At 46.4% G+C, this 19,919-nt stretch overlaps 1 protein-coding gene across 1 annotated transcript in view; it reads right to left on the bottom strand.

Annotated features, from left to right (window-relative positions):
* ASTN1 (astrotactin 1) overlaps positions 1-19,919 on the bottom strand; it is a 322,529-nt gene that overhangs the window by 158,690 nt on the left and 143,920 nt on the right. Inside the window, exons 3-7 of the mRNA XM_012644642.1 lie at positions 12,246-12,639; positions 10,698-10,844; positions 9,523-9,630; positions 4,777-4,926; positions 3,592-3,759 (exon numbers count right to left, since the gene is read on the bottom strand). Coding sequence (XP_012500096.1) covers positions 3,592-3,759; positions 4,777-4,926; positions 9,523-9,630; positions 10,698-10,844; positions 12,246-12,639 — 967 coding nt within the window. The remainder of the gene's footprint in view (positions 1-3,591; positions 3,760-4,776; positions 4,927-9,522; positions 9,631-10,697; positions 10,845-12,245; positions 12,640-19,919) is intronic.

The raw sequence follows: 19,919 nt of genomic DNA, 5'->3' as shown, positions 1-19,919 counted from the left end.
GGAGTTCAGCGGAAGGTCGGAAAGGGCAGATCAACCCTGGAGTTCAAGTCTACCACTTCTCAGGTACATCCAAATTCAAATCAGGAAGTCCCTGGACCCCTGATGATTACAAGAACATTTGCTAGTGCTTACTATATTCCAGGCACTGGGCTAAGAGCTTTAGGTACATTCCATCCCTCCCAGGTAGCACGTTGCTAGAATATAAATGGAGAGGAAGGCTGGAATGGAAAACAGATTGGCAGGTTTTCTCCAGCTCCAGTTCTTCTACAGCTTTCTGACACATCTTTAGACGGTCTATAAATTGGGCCAGGAGATATGAAAAGGGAGCATAACAATGCTTTTTCCTTCTCTCTTTCTCTTTTCTTTCCTTCCTTAGTGTGTTAGTTTTATATTGCTGCAGTAAAAAAAAAAAAATTGCCACAAACTTAATGGTGTAAAACAGCATAAATTCATCTTACAGTTCTGCAGGCCAGAAGTCTGACATGGGTTTCACCGGGCTGAAAGCAAAGTGTCTGTAGGGCTACGTTCCTTTGTGGCGGGGCCAAGGGAGAATCTGTTTCCTTGCCTCTTCCAGCTTCTAGAAGCTGACCACATTCCTAGACTCGTGCCTTTTTCCCCACACTCAATCCTGTAATGGCTGCCGAGTCCTTCGCCCATCCCACCACCCTGACCTCCTCTTCTGTCTCCCTCTTCCACTGTAAAAACCCTTATGATTACATTGGTACCATCCAGATAATCCCCCCAGATCGTCTTCCTGTTTTAAAGCCAGTTGTTTAGCTACCTCCATTCCATACACAACCTTAATTCTCCTTTGCCAGGTAACATGGCACACTCGCGGGTTCTACAGATTAGCATGTGGACGTCTTTAGGAGTCCATTATTCTGTCTCCTACACCTGGTGTTCAGAGCGTTGTGCAGGTGATGGGTGAACGCGTGCTCAGCTTTGGGGCGCTCTTAGGAAGGATGCCTGAGGAGGGCTCCACCCACACAGAAGCAGCTCCTTTGCAGTGACTGAGCATCTGTTTGTTATTTGTGTGTTTATGCACTTGCACAGGTGTGTGTGTGTAAAAGTGTACAAGTGCACTTGCACAGCTCCACACATCCACACGGGCAGACCCCTCAGCATGGCTGGGAAAGTATGTGTCCCAACACTATGACATTTCCAAGGAAGCTAGCTGGAGGATTGCAAAAATAATGTCGACTTGATTTGAAGCCAATTCCCACACTCAGCTCTTTGGAGAAAGGCTCTAGGATGGAGTGTGGGAGGCGATAAAGTTTCTTACTGATGAGTGTGTGGGATGACCACATCATCCCTTGTGCGGAAAGAAGCAGGGGGAGCAGGGGGAGGGCTTTCCAATTCCAGCATTCATGAAAATAAAAGTATTTGCAGCATTGTTTCTCAGCTGTTACCCAAAATGAAGATGTTGCACCTTAGTTTTGTTGTGGGGTCTAGGTTCTTATTTTCAATCTTCCTCTGTGGCTTTCCAGTTGGAAATTCATTAGCTGTCACAGACACTGGGAGGCCATTAGCAGGAGAGGGGCTTTCCGAAGTCATTTTCAGCAAGGATCAGAAATGAGACACTGGAAGGGTCTGGAGAGTTGTTGGGAGAGCATCGCTACAGACAAGCAGCTTCCTAGCTCATGGAACAGTAGCGTTTAGTAACGGTTGGTGCTTAAATAGTTTTGAATGACAAACACGTTGGATCTGATATGTCTGGAGAAATTAAGCAACATTTTGTGATCCCACCCCTGCTCTGATTCCATCACAGATAGAATACAGACTCTGCTTTAGGCAGCTGTGGGACTTTGGACAAGTCACGTAACTTCTTGAGGAATTTAAATGCTAATCTAAAGTAAGGAGGCAGTTTATCACTCAAAGCATAAAACACCAATCCCTCCCTTCCACATGGAATTGGAGGCACTTTCTGTTCTTTAAAACCCAAGTAGAAGCATCCAAGGTCCTCTGGAGATCATGCTTCTCTCAGAAGTGAGTTTAACAACCGAGATTGTCCCAAATCCTTCTAATCCAAGCCAGTTGGAGAAGTAGGGTAAAACAGACTAACTCAGTTGCATGGAGAGCCCTCACCTCTGAGATTAGCTCTTTTTAATTTCTCTTGAGCAAACTAGCTTTTAGGCATGGTACACAGCCCATCTGTTTGGTTTGGTGTTTGCCTGACAGCGTGGGAGGAGCAAGCAAGTAAGCACAGTCTTAGACATCAGATGTTTAAAATGTTGTACTTTCTCCTCCATACGGGGGCCGAGAATCTCTGTGCTGGGCCCACGTAAAACAAATTTAAGATCTAAGAAGGTGAACCGTAGATGTTGCAGTTACCTGTTACTCTCACAAACAGATTTAGTAGAGGATTATAACAGAAGTAAGGGCTGATATCTTGGACTCATCCTCTAGTAAGATCCCTCTACCTTGGTGCCTGAAGAAGATTGTGTGTGTGTGTGTTTGTGTGTATGTGTGCGCGCGTGGTGGGAAGGGGGGCTGCACATCACATACAAAAATCTTGAGCGGTCAGCCTCTAACTCAGGCAACATTTTGCTTGGGGGTCGTAGATATCACTTCATCTCTTTTCTTTGCTCTGAGACATCATACTACCTCTCTGGGAAGTATGGGTGGTACTCAATTTACTGGAAACAGGTCATTGTGGAGACTACTGTAGATGAACCCTTCTATAGTGAAAGTGCGAAACAACTTGAAATGAGAGATCTGTACTCCTGGGTATGTCGGAACTCGAGGAGCCATGCAAGGGCTCTAATCCATGCCATACCTGAATTTGGACCCTCGCTCAGGGAAGCCCCAGCCCCATTTGATAAAGATGTTCATACTCTTTGGCCCAATAATCTCTCTCCAAGATTTATCTGAATAACTTCAAATGTGCCCTGCATTTACGTGTAAAGATACTCATTTTAATAGTATTTATAAAAATTAAAATGTTAAAGCATCCCTAAATGTCAAATAACAGGGGACTGTTTAAATGAGATATGATATAGACATACAATGGAATAACAAAAGCCATTAAAATTATGTTGTTGATGATCATTTAATGATTCTGAAAAACTCTCACGATGGAATGTTAGGTGAAAAAAGTAGGAAAACTCTACTAGACTTGGTATGCTTCAGGAAGCCTCTAAACATCATGCATAAAAAAGAGATTGAAAAGGAGGATATTAAAATTTTAAAAGTGATTTATCCAGGAGCTAGAAATATAGATTATTATCATTTTCTTGTATAAGCTCTTCTAAATTTTCCAGATTTTCTACAATAAACATGATTAATTTTATAATCATAAAATGTCTAGCCCCAGTAGCTAAATATCCAAAATGGATGACGAACAGACTATGGAGGTCATCCTAAACCTTAAACCAGTCCTTCTGACTTGGGGCTACAGCTAGGATCCTGCCAAGGCTTCTGCCAGAAAATGACCACACAGTGTTGGCCAACAAGCTCAGGTCGCCTGCATGGCCGAGGCTCGAGATGGCAATGGGACGGCAGAGTTGGGAGGGATGGTCTGGGCTTCGAGGGAGTGATTGCAAGAGGCATGATCTCTCTGACAGTTACCCGCTGCCCGGTGCTCCCGCCTACCAGTTTCGGGGTCACATTGGTGTTCGCAGGGGTCCAGGAGCCTCCGGGCACAGAGGTCCATGGCCCAGGGCCCACTGGAGTTCTGCTGAGAGAAGAGAACCACCTGGGCAGGGTTCAGCCAGTCGCTGGCATCCAGCTGACTCCCCTCCAGCAAGATGAAGCGGCTCCCTGCAGGGGGAAAGAGAGGAAGCATGCCTGTGTGGGCACACACAGCACACGTGCACGAGTCACTGAACACGGAGGGAATCCCAGCCCGGGGATTAGCCCCAACCCGAGAACATTACTGCCACCAGGCCTTGCCTGTCATTAGCCCCAGAGTGAGGGATCAGCTGGAGGCTCAGCCATCACCTGAACTGCTATGAGGCCAGGGACGTTAGGCCCCCAGCCACACCGTCCCCCATCCCATCTCTCCAGGGTGTTCCTAAGGGACACAGGGACAGAGTGGCTCTGTGATGGCCATGGCATGGCACGGCTCCATCAGACCCAGCCACAGGCACTGGCGCTCATCCAAGGAACAGTCCTCCCCACCCCCGCCCCGCCTGTCTTCACGTGCTGCAAGAATAGCAGGCCCTCTAACGCTGCACGAGCAGTGCCCACCTGTTTTCAGTCTTACAGCGATGGAGAGAACAGACATTAACAAGTCAATTAGGTGCTCTGGGCTTAAATGATTCAGGGACTCTCAGAACCTATATTACTCCCTCATTATATTGGGGTCCCCCTGGATGAAAGTAAATTATTACTTCTGAGTTCTAGGCTTACAGCAAGTTACTGCAATTAGGAATTTCTCACCTGGGCATACCAAACCAAAGCATGGCTAATCCTTAAACACCTCTACTGCTCCACGTAGCTTTTCCCTTCCCAAAGGCTAAAAGAATCTTCCGTGTCTACCTACCTGTAGCCAGTATGCTCTGCATCTCTCTACAAAGACAGGGGCTTATTTAAAAACGAACAAGGATGAGAGTGGGCATAGAAAAGAGGAGGTGATCTCTTCAGCTCGTTTTTTAACCCGCTTTCTGGGTTCATCTGTGGGCAATTCGATCTTGTCCTAAACCTTGTTTATTTGAATTTAGTTTTCCCCCAGCTATAGTAACAGGCAACAATGACCTCTGGCTTTCTAACCTTTGCCCAACCTGAACACCTTCCTTTCTAGGGGAGAAGGTCACATTCTTGGAAGAAGGGGCTCACCATCAGCGATCAGGTGCTCAGGGACGTGCAGGGTGATCTTGACAACAAGAGGGCAGCTGACATGAGAGGAGCACACGAGGCCGATCACACAGCTAGTGATGCTGATCAGGGTCAAGGTGGTCTTATTCACAGGACTTCGGGGAGAACCCACTGAAAGCAAGACACAAGCAAGACACATGGCGGTAAGAATCTTGGCATTGAGAGTCCAACTTGGCCTTTTGTTGCCCAACCCGGCTAACCGGGGAGGCAGTTGGCAGATTTAGCCCACGGTGGGAAATGTCTCTGGCTGTATGACCTCAGTGACCTTCATCCTCATGGACACCATATCGTTGGTTGGAGTCAGAGAGGATTTGGCCAACTGATGGCCTTCAGGGTCAACAATGGTCTGTTGATCACTGTCACTCTTCCGGGGCCAGGTTCACAAGAGAAATCATGGCAGGAGGCATCCTCTCCCTCTCCTCACCTTACTGAGCACCCGGCTCTTGCCAAGGGCGGTGGGATGGTTTAGCCCCACGCTGAGCTTCCCATGGCTGTCCACAGAGACACTCTCCCCAGAGCCCTCCACTCCCGCTCCCAGGGCGCAAACTGCCGCTCCAGCAGGAACCTCCTGAGCTGGAAGAGCTCCTGCCTGCTCTACCTGCGAGAGCCCTACCCAGTGACTCTACTCCGTGGGGCCTGGAATGAGTGAAACAGGACATGTCTGCTCTGCATGAGTAGACGGTGTTGTCACACCAGGAAATGCTCGAAGTCCCGCAGTCAGTCGCTGGAGGAAATAATCGTTGCTGGGGAATGGGAAGTACTCCCGGGAAAGTGGAGACAGGGACCGGGACGGAAGGGTTTGTTTGTTTGTCTGTTTGGGGGTTTGGGGTGTTTTTTGTTTGGCTATTTAGTTTTTTGTTTGTTTTTTTTGTGGGGGAGAGTTTAAAATGATAGTTAGCAGAAGGACCTTATGCTTATGGAGGCATAACAGATGCTTAAGAAAGCAAGGCAACAAAATGTGTGAGTTCTATGTTAATATTTATTGCTGATAATACTAAAAGGCATCCGTTATGGCAGGGACTGTGCTAAGTGTTTTACATACATTATTTTATGTTTAATAGTTGTTTCTTTACAATAAACCCATGAGTCTGTCTAGTAACTACCCACTTTACAGATGAGGAAAGTAAGTCTCCAAGATGAAGCTCACTGTGATAGTTAACACGTATGAGGAGGTGAGTGTGTCAGGCACCGGTGCTCGGGGTATGACACGGCTCACATCACAGACGATGACCCCAACCTTAGAAGGCAGCTCTCCCAGAAGAACAGAGGGTTAGGGAGGCTGTAGGGTAGGTCTAGGACCAAGCAGCCACTCCCAGGAGTAGAGCTGGGACCAGAATGCAGGTGCAGTTGAACTGTGGCCCACAGGAAGCTGGCACTATTCAGTCTTTGGGCCCAGTGGAGTCTTTGTAACTCCCGTTCTCAGGAGCACAAGAATGAGCTTTTGGTTCATGGCTGCACCCTTCCTCTAAGGGAGCAGGGTCCTAGGAGGGGGTGTGTTGACATTAGCTGGGAGAGAGAGCCCAGAGGACGGAAGGTATAGCCTCTGCATCCTCTCTCTTTGCTACCTGGGAATATTCTGTGCATGCTACTATCCTTTCACAGTGGAGTCTATCTCCCCACACGTACGATCTCCAGCCCAGCCCAGGCCTCAGCAGCAAATTCACCACCAGAACATCCCTCAGGCATTCAGACGCAACATATCCGCAATTGGACTGGCCACCTTTTCTCGAACTCTGCTCCCTGCTACTTGCACGGCCCTGCAAATGGCACTGCCACCTGCTTGGTTTCTCCAGTCAGAAAACTCCGCCATGCCTGACTCTTCCTTCTTGTTCACAAGCCACAGAGCCCCTGCACCAACCCCCCACGGATGCTGTTCCATTCTGTCATTTGGCATCCGCAGTTTCTCTGGCCTCCATTTTCTCCCTCCATACCTAACCCCTGTCACCTCACACCTGGACTCCAGCAGCCGCCATCCACCTGTCTCCTGCCTCAGCCACGCCCAATCTCACCTGCCCTGCACACTGCCCCAGAGGGACCCTTCACGAAGCAGAGTGGACAAGGACAATGCTCTTTAAAAGCTTTAATGACTCCAACTAAGCATCAGGTCCAGGTCTCTTTCAGTCAAGGCCATGTCCTTTCTGGCTTCTGCTGATCTTCCAGCCTCATCTCCTACACAACCCACAAGCTTGTACCCCAAGCTTCATTCTAGCAAACTTTTTACTGCTCCCTGACTAGACCATCATCGTTTATGTCTCAGTGACTTTGCACATATTATTTCCTCCTCCTCAGAAGGCCATTTTGTCACCTTGTCAGCCTGGTATACACCTACTCTTCACGTCTCAGCTCAGACAACGTCTCCCTGTAAACACTTCCCTGAAACCTTCAAGAACAGATTCTCACTCCTTCTTTGGTGTTCTTCTAGCCCTCAGTGCACCCTGCTGTTACACCTCTTATCACAGTGTTGTCACTCTTTACGGCAATCGCCGCCCCTGTGATTGCAATAACTTGCTATTGATATTCCTGGCTCTGTGGTCTTTCTGCATCACCAACCCATAACCCAGCATCTCTGACTGGCTTCAGAACCTCCAGTGGTTCCCTTCCACCCATAGAAGCAAGGGCAAACTCAGACACGCGGCCTGCGTGTGCCCCTCGCTAGCCAGCCTGTTCTCTAGCCACACCCCTGCCATCTCTGGGTGCTTACGGACTTCCATTCTGGACACCAGCTGCCATGTTCAGTCACTTTCACTTCCTTGAAAACACCATGTTCTTTTAAGCATTCGAGGCTTCGCATGTGCTATTTCCCTTTACTGAAATGCCTAGACTTCTCTTTCAAAAAATCCTACACCTTATATATAACCCATTTCTAATTCTTTTCTTTTTTTATGCTTCCTGTTGCTGTCAGGTAGAATCACCTGGTCTCTCTTCTGAGTACTGACTTGACTTTATTTATACTATTAAATTAAGCCTTATCACCGTGCCATGTTTCCGTGTTTCTACCAACTTATCACAAAGCCTTATCCATAGCAGGGGGATTATAAAATGTTTTTGCTGGACTGATGGATATATCCAGTCCAATTGAACAAACACAAGCATCTACCATAGGCAAAATCCTTCACTAGGCACTTTGGAAAAATAAATTAGGCCTGCCCCATCCCTAAGAAGCTTCCAGTCTGGTTAATATAGCAATAAACAGTTGATGCATTAGGAAAGCTTAATATTTAAAAGAAACAGTTTCACGCTGTAAAGAAACTCATTCTAATTCCTTACCACGGGTTTTCTTAAACAAGACTTTATTAAAGCAGGACACATCCTGCTTTGATCAGGCCGAGGTTGGCTGGGCCTAGGTTGAGTCCCTGCTGTCTGTAAACATGCAACAAGTATCAGAGGAGATGGGGAGACCCTAAACCACATCTCACTCCAGGAAAAGTGGGGCATCAGACATCAGAATACCCAGAGCCCCACTGATCACATGAGAAAAATGGTGGAAAGAATTTTTATTACACTGATAGCAGCGAAGCCTGTAGAAACTAGAATTTACAACTAAAAGGGCTTCTTCCAGTTTCTGTGAAGAATACACTGGTATGAAGGGAACTCAAGTGGAGGTGGGAGACAGCCAAAAGGCATATGTCCTTTGGGGGGGCATTGGTTGACTCTTGGTTGAGGGAAATGCTATTGAATGTAGCATAAGGTGGTGCCACTCAGATGTCCTGCATTATATCTTAAGGGACTCTGTCCAGAACTCTTCGAGACAGGGCACTGCAGAAACCCAAGTCTGCACCATGGGGAGTTCTAATAGCAACAATGGTAGGAATTTCACAGTGTATTAGCAGTCACCTAAAAAGGCACATTTTAATATAATTTAATCCTGATGTAGCCCTGTGCATGAGGTATTGTTAACTCACTTAATATGTGAAAGAACTAGGCTAAGAGAATTTGTTGTCCTGATCCAATAGCACATAGCAAGTAAATGGTGAAGCCAATCGGTGCGTGAACCCAGAACATCCTCTGTGATGATGGCAATAGCAGCAAAGTCATGGGTAGTGGCAGCTGCAGTTGCCATGGTCACACCTGGAGCCACTGGACAGGAGAGTGGAGAGGCCCAGATAGCAGCTGTGCGGGAGGACAGCTCTGCCAGTGCTGGGGAGGACGGATTAGCTACCCAAACCTTGCTACGAGGAAGGAGGGGACTTGGAAGCTTAGGGTCCTGTAGTTCTACCACGCAGGGGTGTAGAGATCAAAGCAATTCCACACATTCTCAGGCCATAGATCATCCCCCAACCACCTGCCCCCACCCTTGCCCAGCTCAATCCCAAGGCCCATGTGGCTGAGAAGACAAGGGGCACGTACACTATTCATTTTTTTCACTAATGACACACTTCATCAACTTTACTTCCTGTGTGTAAACAGCAAAATAGGACTCCCGAGGCTTCCAGAAGGAATTGAGAATCTTCTGACCAAGAAATAGCCTTTCAAACAACTTGGAAACTTGTTTGAGAGTGCCATTATCTGGGAGAGATGATTCTCTGAAGATTTCCACTCTAGGCTCTTCTTTCTTCCTTAGGAGGAAACACCAGGTGTGGTCCAAGAATTCTTCCTGCAGAAACCGGCTTTGGTCCACAGAGCCTCCTACCCCACCCACCACGTCCACAGCTCCCGCCTCCCCATCCCGATCCCCATCACCCCCTCCTGCCCCGCCGTCCTTCCTACCTCTGCTGCGCCTCCGGCTCCTTGAGGGGTCTGTGTAAAAGGTCAGCTGGGGGTCGTTTTCTGCCTCTGTGCTAGAGTCCCCTTCAGGGTTCAAGAAGGCGGAACCAGCTGTAGTGGGAAGGAGCACGGCCAAGACATCATTTTCAGTGCTGTCTTCATGACACCAAATCATTGGGCAAGTTCGACAAAACTCGATAACAATGGGAGCAAGTAGACTGGCAATCTGGGGAAAGTAGCCAAGGGGACTGGGACCACCTCACACACAATTTGTTTGGAAAGTAGACCCTTATGACAGCAATCACTGGAGTCTGCCCCCCTCAGCCACCTCCCGCTGACTAGGGCCATTTCTCGCACCTACCGACCCAAGGGGACACCCCGGGAGGGTGGCTGGAAAAGGAAGAAAGGGAAATTTTCTCCATTACAGGCTATGATTCTGTTAATATGAGGTTTAAATTCTGTTTTAAGAGGTGTGGGATATTACGTTTTTATGGATTTTGGGGGGTTCTAGAATGAATGTATGTATTTAATGCAAAAAGAAGAGAATAAAGAAAATACATAGAAATGTGGGAAGGGAATAACCCTGATGTCCTTCGAATACCCTAAATCTGAGAAAAACTCTGCTAATATTTGATATATATACTCCTTATCTTTTTCTGATACAGAAACAGGTAAAGGTTTTTTAATCCCCCGTTAAAATGACATTATGCTGTACCTTCTATTTTATAACCTCATTTTGTTCCCATTTAATAGATGGGTGGGCAAGTTTCCATATTAACAAATATAGATCTATATTATCATTTCAAATGGCTGCATGGCGAGCCACTGGACAGCAGACAGATGTGCCCGGTAGTTAACCAATTCCCCGTTGATGGACATTTAAGCTATTTCCAATTTTTCGCTTGTTTAAACAATGTTGTGATGAACAGCCTTTTACACACTTCTTTGAGCACTTGTCCAATTATTTCCTAAGGATAAATTCTTGTTGGTGAAATTACTTGGTCAAAAGGTTTACACATTCAAATTTTTTGGTAAGTAGCATTTAACTGCCTGCAGGAAGACCGTGCCAGGGCAGAGCCCCTCTATCCATGCACAGGAGTGTGAGTTAAGGGCATTAATGGCGCCGTCTCTGCCGACAGTAAGGAATCCACCTGCAGCCCTACGTCAGACATGCATACCTCTTGCTTTGTTGTTGATCCGCTTTCTCTGACTGCTGGAGGTGTGAGAGAGCAGGGTGGCCTGCTGGTGGTTGGAGTCCACTGGGCTGGTGGCAATAATGTTATCTTTATACTTGTTCATCAGCGACAGCTTGGCATTGTCACTGCCTGTATAAGGAAAAGTCAAGACAAAGACTTTAAGAGAAAAAAAAACAGAGAAAATGAGAGCAAGAAAATCAGCATGAACCCAATAGATGAGGCTTCACAGAATTGAAATAAGGAACCTGCAAAGTGAGAGACTGGCAGGAAGAAACTGAAATACTCCTCTTGGATTTCTAGGGGACTGCAAAGTTATGGGAGAAGCAATGAAGTCAGGGATTACAACCAAAAACGCAGTTCAATTAATTCTGTATTGATAAGGTCACCACTTGCAACCCTTTGGCTAAATACAGACTGCAGATTCGTTTCTTTTGGTCAGCACGGGGTTTTAAAAGGTGTGGAACCTGAGTGCATTCAGGCAGAACACACCCTCTCTCTTTCACCACACTCCACACCATTCTCCATCGTCTGACCCCAGCTTCATGTATTGTGTTGTCTGTCTGCCCCCTAAAGGCATTTGGAGTTGGTAACCTCTGAGCACCATTCATCGTCCTACTCTCAAGGAGTTCCCGGACTTCAAACCTTATTAGGAATTGGCTATTCATACAGACTCTCTTCTAGATAACAAGCAGAATGGGAACCTCTGTGTGAGTCCACGCTTGCAAGCCCTACTGAAAGTCCATCTATCTTAAGCAACATTCAGCATCATACATGTCTTCTTTAAAGATAATTGGGCAGTGCTTCGAAGAATCACCGTCAAGGGTTCGTCTATGGGGATTTGCTTATTCATAAGGGTTTGAAAGAGAGACGGGTGGGCTACTGTAAAGAATAGTCCTTCCCTCTCTGCATTTTTCAACCCTGATCTTGTTCAGCTGGATTAGGTCCAGTCTCTTCCAGCCAGTGTCTCTACAGATACACGACGCACTGAGGTCTGATACCTTGGTTGCATTCCTTCATCTTGTCTTTAAAGAAGTACATCCCTTGTAGAAACCACAGAGATATAGGCAAGACAACACAACTGAAGTACCCCAGGCCCAACTCTCAGAAGTCATAGAAAAAAACAGATAAAAACTGTCCCCTCCACTTCATGGGAGAATTAAATTGCCAAAGCGAATATACGATATACAGGTGAGTTGTACAGTTGTACACATATGTTGATTTTTCTTGCTATCTGCTTATTTGTGAGAGGGTTGCTCTTTATACACCAAAAAGGCTCCTCTGTTGGATTTAACATATCTCGGCACCCAATGTGTGCTGGAAATGGGAAGAGATCCAATTTCCACTATGCCCCCGATTTTCAAGATTAGAAAACAGCTCCCATTGTCTCAGGAAACAAGTTATTCTTACCCACCAAAAGGGCACGGCACATCCCATTATGCAGGACCATCAGCTGTTCCTACCCACTCCCCAGCTCCCCGGGACAAAGGACCAGACAGCCACCCCCACCCCTCACCCGCCTCCCATCCCCACCTGGCGTGAGGTCCATGCCCGCCTTCTCATTGCAGCCCTGCAGGGAGTCCAGGGTGCGGGTGACCTGGCTGGCGAAGTCCTCCCCTCCGTTCATGCACTCGCGCTGCAGGTGGTGGCGTAGGTCGGTGATGTCGTACTCGTAGCCATCCAGGATGGGCGTCTCCCGGATGCTCAGGGTGCCGCTGGAGTTGTGGCCCTGCACGCGGGCGTTGCGCAGACTCTCGCGCCCGTGCCCACCGATCAGCACAGAGGGGATGTAGTGGATCTCGTTGGCTGCCTCGGCGCTGGCGCTTTTCTGGGGCTGGGGGACCCGGCGGCGTTTGCACCAGCGCCGGCGAGTGTACAGGATCATCACCAGGCACAAGATGGACAGCAGCAGAGCGATCATGCCACCCTGGGAAGAGAGGACCGCGGATGGCTGTGGGCAGACGGGCAGGCTCTTCCCAGAGTCATCGCCCCTGCTGCTACCACCATTCACCACTCATTCATTCGTTCAGGCGTAGTGAGCACTTACAGCAGCCGTCATTCAGCAGTAACGGGACAGACCGCAGGTTGCTCTGATCGGCGTTTAGGGTGAGAGGAGAAAGGAACTGGGATGACCAGCGCATCATTTCGAGTGGTCCAATTGCTTCTGGCTTAGCAAACAGTTTGAAGAAATAAGTCTTTGTGATCGATTGTAAGTAAGTGTGTCTGTGTGTGTGTGTGTGTGTGTGTGTGTGTGTCTGTGTGTGTGTGTTCGAGAGAGAGAAAGAGAGAGAGGAGGGAGGGAGGGAGACAGCAGCTACAGAAATAGGGAGGCAGTTCATGTGTTAAGGGAAGTCTGCTACACATAAAGCTGCTTTCAGTCCATTTTTTTTAGCAGTACAGGGTGGCATCTGGTTTCCTCTTGTCTCACATCTAAAAATCAATCACAGGTAGATTCTAACACTAGTTCCACCAACTATTATAAATTTTAAGCTTCAGATTCCTCCTCCGTATAATAGAGAAGACACCACTTAACCCCCCAGGGTGGCTGTAAGAATTAGGTTAGCTAGCTATGTAAAGTGCCTCCTATCATACATCACACAAAATTAAGGCTGTTCTCAGCATAACCTTAAACATTTCCATCTGAGCAACTGGCCCAGCAGGGAAAACCATTGACAAATCCAAAGAGAAATTTACATCCATCTGGAATTTACCACCAAGTGTGGGCAGGGATCTCACCATTCGAACATGGGTTTTTGGGCCACGGCTTTCCCCTAATCACACTGGGTCCTGAGTGGGGCTCGCTGTTCTTGCTAACACTCAGGGGAAGGGGACAAGACCAAGTCCTGCAGTCGGGCTGGCAGAGGGGTTGCCTTCTGCACCCTCTGGTTCTCCAAGGCCACCACCTCTGTGGCCGTTCCTTACAAATCAGGACGCCACTCGGTCGTCTGTCAGAGGCGAGGATGCAGGGCTCAGGGAGATTGAGTACCTTTCCTTGGCACCCTCCTGGGGCAGTGTTTGGAGGGAGGGCCCTGCAGGCCCGTTACACGCAGCAGTCGGAGCACATCAATCTCTCCGTGCACAATCTACACCCACTCCCTTCATTTTGGTCAATATCCCTCCAAACCTATTTCACTAGGCCAGGGTGTGCCAAATGGTTCTGCTCTCAACCGTGGGCTTCAATCATGCCACCCTATCATACAGGCTAGAGATGAAAACCCCCTATCAATTCCCAGGGGGCCCACCCACACAAGGCTAGCTCAGGAGGATTCCCCCAAACACATAAAAGGGGGCTCATAATAATTATGTTTTGGATTCATGAAGTTCATCTTCCCATAAATCTTATTATTCATCCTCCCTCTGCTATCATCACTGTGAGCAAAGGAACAAACACACACACGCGCGCGCACACACACACACAGCCACCTCACGCAGGTAGCACAGGGGGACAGAGGCATGAAGCAACAGAGTCAGCTGCCAAGTGTGGCTTGTTGGGGAGGGAAGTACACTGACCTCCTGGTTTTCAAATTTTTCTTTTATCTGCAGAACCCCTTCTCCTGGTGTGATCTCTCACACAAGCACAGAGAAAGAGTAAACATGCTTAGGTTATATCGTGGGTGGGAGTCCAAAGCCAAGTATTTATTCTAGGTCCCCAATCACTGCCCCCTCCCCTGCCATCCATCCTGGTGGCCCTGCAAGCACGCACACAGAGCCCCTGGGACCCCGCAGAACACTGTCTAGAAGACACAACATCTCGACAGGGTGTAACCGAGCCCTGCACCAATTACCGACGCTTGAGTGTTCGTGTCCAACCAGCAGTTCCGCAGCAGACCCTGTATCTCAGCGTCAGACCCGCTATCCTTTCCTTCACCCCAAATTGAAACCGCAACAATAGGTAATTAAGCCACACAGAAGGAGTAACTTCCCGACTGAGAGAAGTTGTCAGACATTGAATTAGGCTAGTGAAAACGGGAGGTAATTTTATTCCCTGAAGAGCTGTAAGAGTAGCATAAGCATCAGTCTCCGAGGAGTGGTTTAACACCATCTTTCCTGCTCGCCTAGGGGTTTCTAGGGCCTTCTTCCACCATTCCTTTCTAATTCTCCTTTAAGATGATCACAACAGGGTCATGGTAAGATCCAGGTCACAGGTTCATTCTCCATATTATGCAGCAATAAAACAAGATGAGCTGTTCTTTATCAGGCTTTTACCATGTATCAGACATTTGTCCAAAATGCTCTGCACTTTTAACTCGAAGAGGTAGGATCAGTTGTTTCCCCATTTTACATCTGAACAAGCTGAGGCACCAAGGTTAAATTACTTGCCCAAGGTCACACAGCAAACAGGTGAGTGGTAGGACTGGAAGGGACTGCAATGTCTCTTATTTCAGAGCCTACATTCTTCACTACTGGGCTCCGGGCTCCAGGCTCCCTGAATGAGCTTTGCCCACTGGAGACATCTACACCCTCCTGTCTATCCCACAGACCACGAGAGGACACAGTAGGCGAGTGCCGAGGACCCTACACAGGTCTAGCCTCACTTCTCCAAGAAAAAATTGTACTATTCAAAGTGCTTATCTCACTGACTGCAGGTTGAAGGAGGAACTATCATAAACGAAAGACCTTTTACCAAGCACCTACTAAGTACCCAAACCCAAGATTAGTTAGTAGTAAAATGATGACACTCACTTTTCAAGTTCTCTGTGTTAAAATAAGACTGTGTGTATCACACATCACTATGTGTCTGGAAGACACCATAAGGTCCTCAATTTAGCTGAATTTCAGCAGAGAAATTTGTGCTCTCTTTCATCTTAGGGACCCACTGAATAGCTCTAGGTTCAGCCCCTCTCTTTTCTGATGAAGAAATTAAAGCTTAGAGAAACTACAGACCTAGACAGTGCAGAACTAGCTCTAGTCCTCGATCCTCCACTCTTCTTCTCATGCCACCATTTTGGCAAGTTTGTCTAAAATTCCCTTTATTTTGTGCGGAGCTTAGACATTCAACTAGGACTATTTTATGTTTATTTCTCCAAAAAACATAACTTATAAGGAGCTAAAACACAAGTTTTTGTTTGACTAAGCCAGTGTATTTGCCTTCTCCCACCTTGCTTTGGTGAAACATTTCCTCTGCCTAGAGCCAGTGACTCTCGGCAACCTCAGCTTTTTAATAATCAGTTACCAGCAATAAGCTTCAGCCGGGAGGTAAAACTCAGCACAGGCACATGAAGAAAGATTCTCGGGTACTCAGGTCGTGGTCTGTTTTCTCTGCTTCTCTAACCCAAACTGGTGACAGGTGTCACAATATTTTGCAATGACTTACTAATTGTGGACTATTATGCAAATAATAACATACACACTGTTATGCAATATTAATATGTAATATTATTTAATAATATTTTGTAGCAATAATAATTTATAAAAATCACGCTATACAAATTCCTCTGAAATGCTTGCCCATTCTATTTAGTGCACAGGTAAGTAGGTAGGAGAAATATAGGCCTCCTCTGGACTAGGAAAGGCATGTTCTATCCACCTTGACAACTGCCGTTCTACAGTAAGGACCTGAACAACCAGTGCTCACGTTCAATTACTACCACATCACTCCAATAAACCATAAGTCTTTGACATTTTCATTATTTCTTAATCTTTCTTAACCTTCTTACCTATCGTTTTTAACCTGTACTTCCACAGAGGATTTTAGGCAGTTTCAATAAAAGTGGATGTTCTAGGATTTTTTTTTAAAGAATTTAGTTAAATGAAGAGGTGGTAGACAGAATGAAAAAAAAAAAAAAACCCTAAGTCAAGGTTTGTGGCTGGGAGCTTCCTGATAGCCAAGTTAAAAAGAGAAAGGCAAGATACATACATCTTGTCTGACAAAAGAAAGTTTATTGGGAGGAACAAACTTCCTCCAGGCATTCAACTCCAAATAGACTTCTACCTAGTGTCCACCCACGAGCACACTGACAGGATGGGGAGCCACCACACAAGGCTTTACAGAGTGCACATGCCTTGTCGTGAGTTTTAGTACTGACTTAGCTGTGCTCAGAAAGCATTCTTCATTTTCTTGTGTTAGCTTCAATTTTTATGGCATTAAAACACAAGAACAAAACATTAAGGTACATGTGGACTCAGGCAACAAGTGACAAGATGCAAACTTTGAAACTTAAAAAAAACCATTGACTGCAAGCACTGGCTGCAAAACATGGAATTGTTTTGCTCTTTATTCATCTTTGCATGAGTTTTCTGATGATTCTATTGATTTTTCTCAAAACTTAACATTTTGTACTAGAAGCGCTTTGGGGGTATATGAGAACTCCGCATCTATTAACGAATTCCTTGCAAAAAAGTGACATTTTAAAATATATTTTTCTTTAAAAAAATCAATAAATCATTTCTACTGGCTTTAATAGAGATCAAACAAATGAAATCAGCTTTTATTTTATTATGAAATTGACATTTTCAGCACTTACCTGAGAGACTGATATGAGGTTTGTCAGATCATTTGTAAATTTTAGAATTTTTATGTAACAGTGTTTTATATAACATTCATGATAATTGCCCAGGGATGGAAAATTCTAGGCAGATCTTTCTTTTATGCTCTTTCCAGCCCTCCAGGCCAACCACAAGACTGTCTCATTATCTGACCGGTATATTCATCCTGGGTCCTGGGTCACACCTCCCTCCCTTAGCTAACTCCTACTCATCCTTCAAAGTCAGTTCAGGACACAACCTCAGCCAACTCTTCTCTAATCTCACCACACCACCCAGAGAACCCTGCACATAACTCTAACCATAAGTACTTTTACCTCTGACTTGCTCATTGAACTTATCTCCTAGGCTATAGACTTCAAGAGAGCAGGGGCCATGCCTGACATGTCTCTTAAAGCTCTGCGGTCAAGCATAGTGCCTGACATAGAGCAGAAGGTCAATGATTATTTGTGAGACAAAGGAAGGAGGAGAGGGAAGAAGGAAGGAAGGACTCATGAACTTTGACTATATCTCAATATGGGCATCTTCTATGTGTCTTCACGCTAAGTTTATATAAGTCAGTTGCTTACAAGATTCATCCACTCAATTCATCACTACATCATTCAACAAGCATTTCCTGGCACCTACTTTTCAAGGCATTTTTCTAGTGGTCACTGTCATGGAGACACTGCAGTGAGTCACACAGGGATCCTTCCTGATCTCATGGAGTTTCCGTTCTAGATAGAGGAAATAACTGCCATGATTTGGTGTTTAAAGGTAGATGCAGGCACAAAAGGAAGACAAAAACAGATCATAGGTTCTGGTAACAGCTAGTCATTTCTTCTCTTCTCCAAACCAAAGAAACTGCAGTGGGTTTAGACATCTTGGACTAGATAGAGGTGATCCTCTGGTAACACCCCGCAGGCCAGTGGAATCCTTCCCAAATCAGTGTCATATAATCAATAAATCCTAGAATAAAAGACTCTGGATCTATTAAATGTCACCAAAGTTTAGGAAGTCACCTGGGTTTTGTGAACCCTTGGCAGAGAAATGGAAAAGCTGAGATTATGTTTCCAGCTACCATCTGTCAAGAGACTGCAGCCAATCAATCAGCTCACATTGCAAAGCTCACTTTCGCCCTAGGAGTAACCAGAAGAGTGAATCCGAGACATAATTAATTATTCCTCAAGGCAACTGGACATACTGAATTCAAATTATATTCCTACAGGAATTAAGTGATGATTAAAAAATAAAGCTCACATACACAAGTTTGGCAGCTCACGTCTTCTGTTTTTCCTCAATAACAACGCCCTAAGGTGGACGGCAAACATGCTCTCTCCGATGTGCCGACAAGCACCCACATCTGTCTCTGGCTTTTACAAGACTTTGACCAAGAGCAGGAAAAACTGTGTAAGCCCAAATGGAAACTCTGGTCCTATTCTAATCTACAGCCAAAATGTCCCAGGGACAAGGGAGTGGGCAAAGTAGACAGATAACTTTTCAAGGTCCCCTCCGATCCTGTGGTTCTACGAGCCCACTGTAAAATTAGACCTAAATCACTAATAGCAAGAAGGTTCCTGCTAGAATCACAGGGCTAAGCAGCTATGTGACTCGCTGCAAACTTCACAGCCTCCTTGAACCCAGCCCAGGCCCTCATCTTCAAAATGAGGTGACTGCAAGAAATACAGTCACTCTAACAACCGGAACATTTTCCAGTTGTGACACGGATCCCTGTCAAACAGGAAATGGCTGCAAACTGGTAAATTAATTTGGAGAAATTTGCTGTGAGTTCTTCCTGCCCAGCAAAGGCGAAAGCCACAGGCCAAGGACATGATGGGCCTGGTCCTGCAGAGGTAGCCCATCAGCTCCGTTCAGCCGAGGAGCCTTCGTAAGCAGACCTCTCCTCTCACGGAAACCAGAGGCTGTCGTCAAGCTTGTGGTAACATATTCTTGACCTCGAGGGTCCCTTTACTGCCAGGAGTCACCCACACTAGCAGGGAAAAAGCCATGGTTTGCATCTCTGGCAGCTTCCCTTTTCTGCTGTGGCTGGTGACTAGAAAGTCGTTATCCCCTGCCCATCTCCTTCTCCAATGAAAGACAAGTGAAAACACTCTGAGCATATTAAGCAGCAAGTTCAATTTATAAATTATTAGGAACATTACCTCCCCTTGGGGCTTCTCTGAAGTCTTTAATCGTGTGGAAAGGCTTTCCAGTTGCCACGGGCCACCACGTTAATTAAGAGGCCTCAATGTGTCTTCTGGGGCTTCTGACATGAGCTGCGTATCCCCCTGGGGGGGCGGGGGGCAGCCTGCCTGTCTGGGTAGCCTCCCGCTGGGGCACGCTACTGCTGTTGACTGCTGCCTCGGCACCCTTCAGAACCCCTCTGCCACCCTCCCAGGGCCAAGTAGCCAAAGCCCAGGGAAGAAATAAGTTGTTTCCCAAGATCTGATCTCATTACAATGCTATTTGCTGGCTAACGACGGGGACCAGGCACCCTTCCCTCAACAAGAGACAGACTCTGAGACGAAGAGCCTTCCAGGTCAGGCAGGTGATATTCGAGTGCCCTTCCAACCTAATGAGGCTATGAGCATGTTCTTCTCAGGAGAAAACACAACTTTATAGCTTTTTACTTGCTTAATTAATTAAATTTAATTTGGTTTTATTTTGTGTTTTTCCTAGGTCTAGAAGGCTTAATACTATTAGGTTTGATCATTGTCTTTCTTTTTTAACCTGGGCAGTTTGTCT

The sequence above is a fragment of the Propithecus coquereli genome, unplaced genomic scaffold (assembly GCF_000956105.1).
Source record: "Propithecus coquereli isolate 6110/MARCELLA unplaced genomic scaffold, Pcoq_1.0 Scaffold216, whole genome shotgun sequence".
In the NCBI taxonomy this organism is placed as follows: Eukaryota; Metazoa; Chordata; class Mammalia; order Primates; family Indriidae; genus Propithecus; species Propithecus coquereli.
The sequence above is the reverse complement of the archived record's forward strand: the minus strand, read 5'-3'. Positions and strand labels throughout refer to the sequence as shown.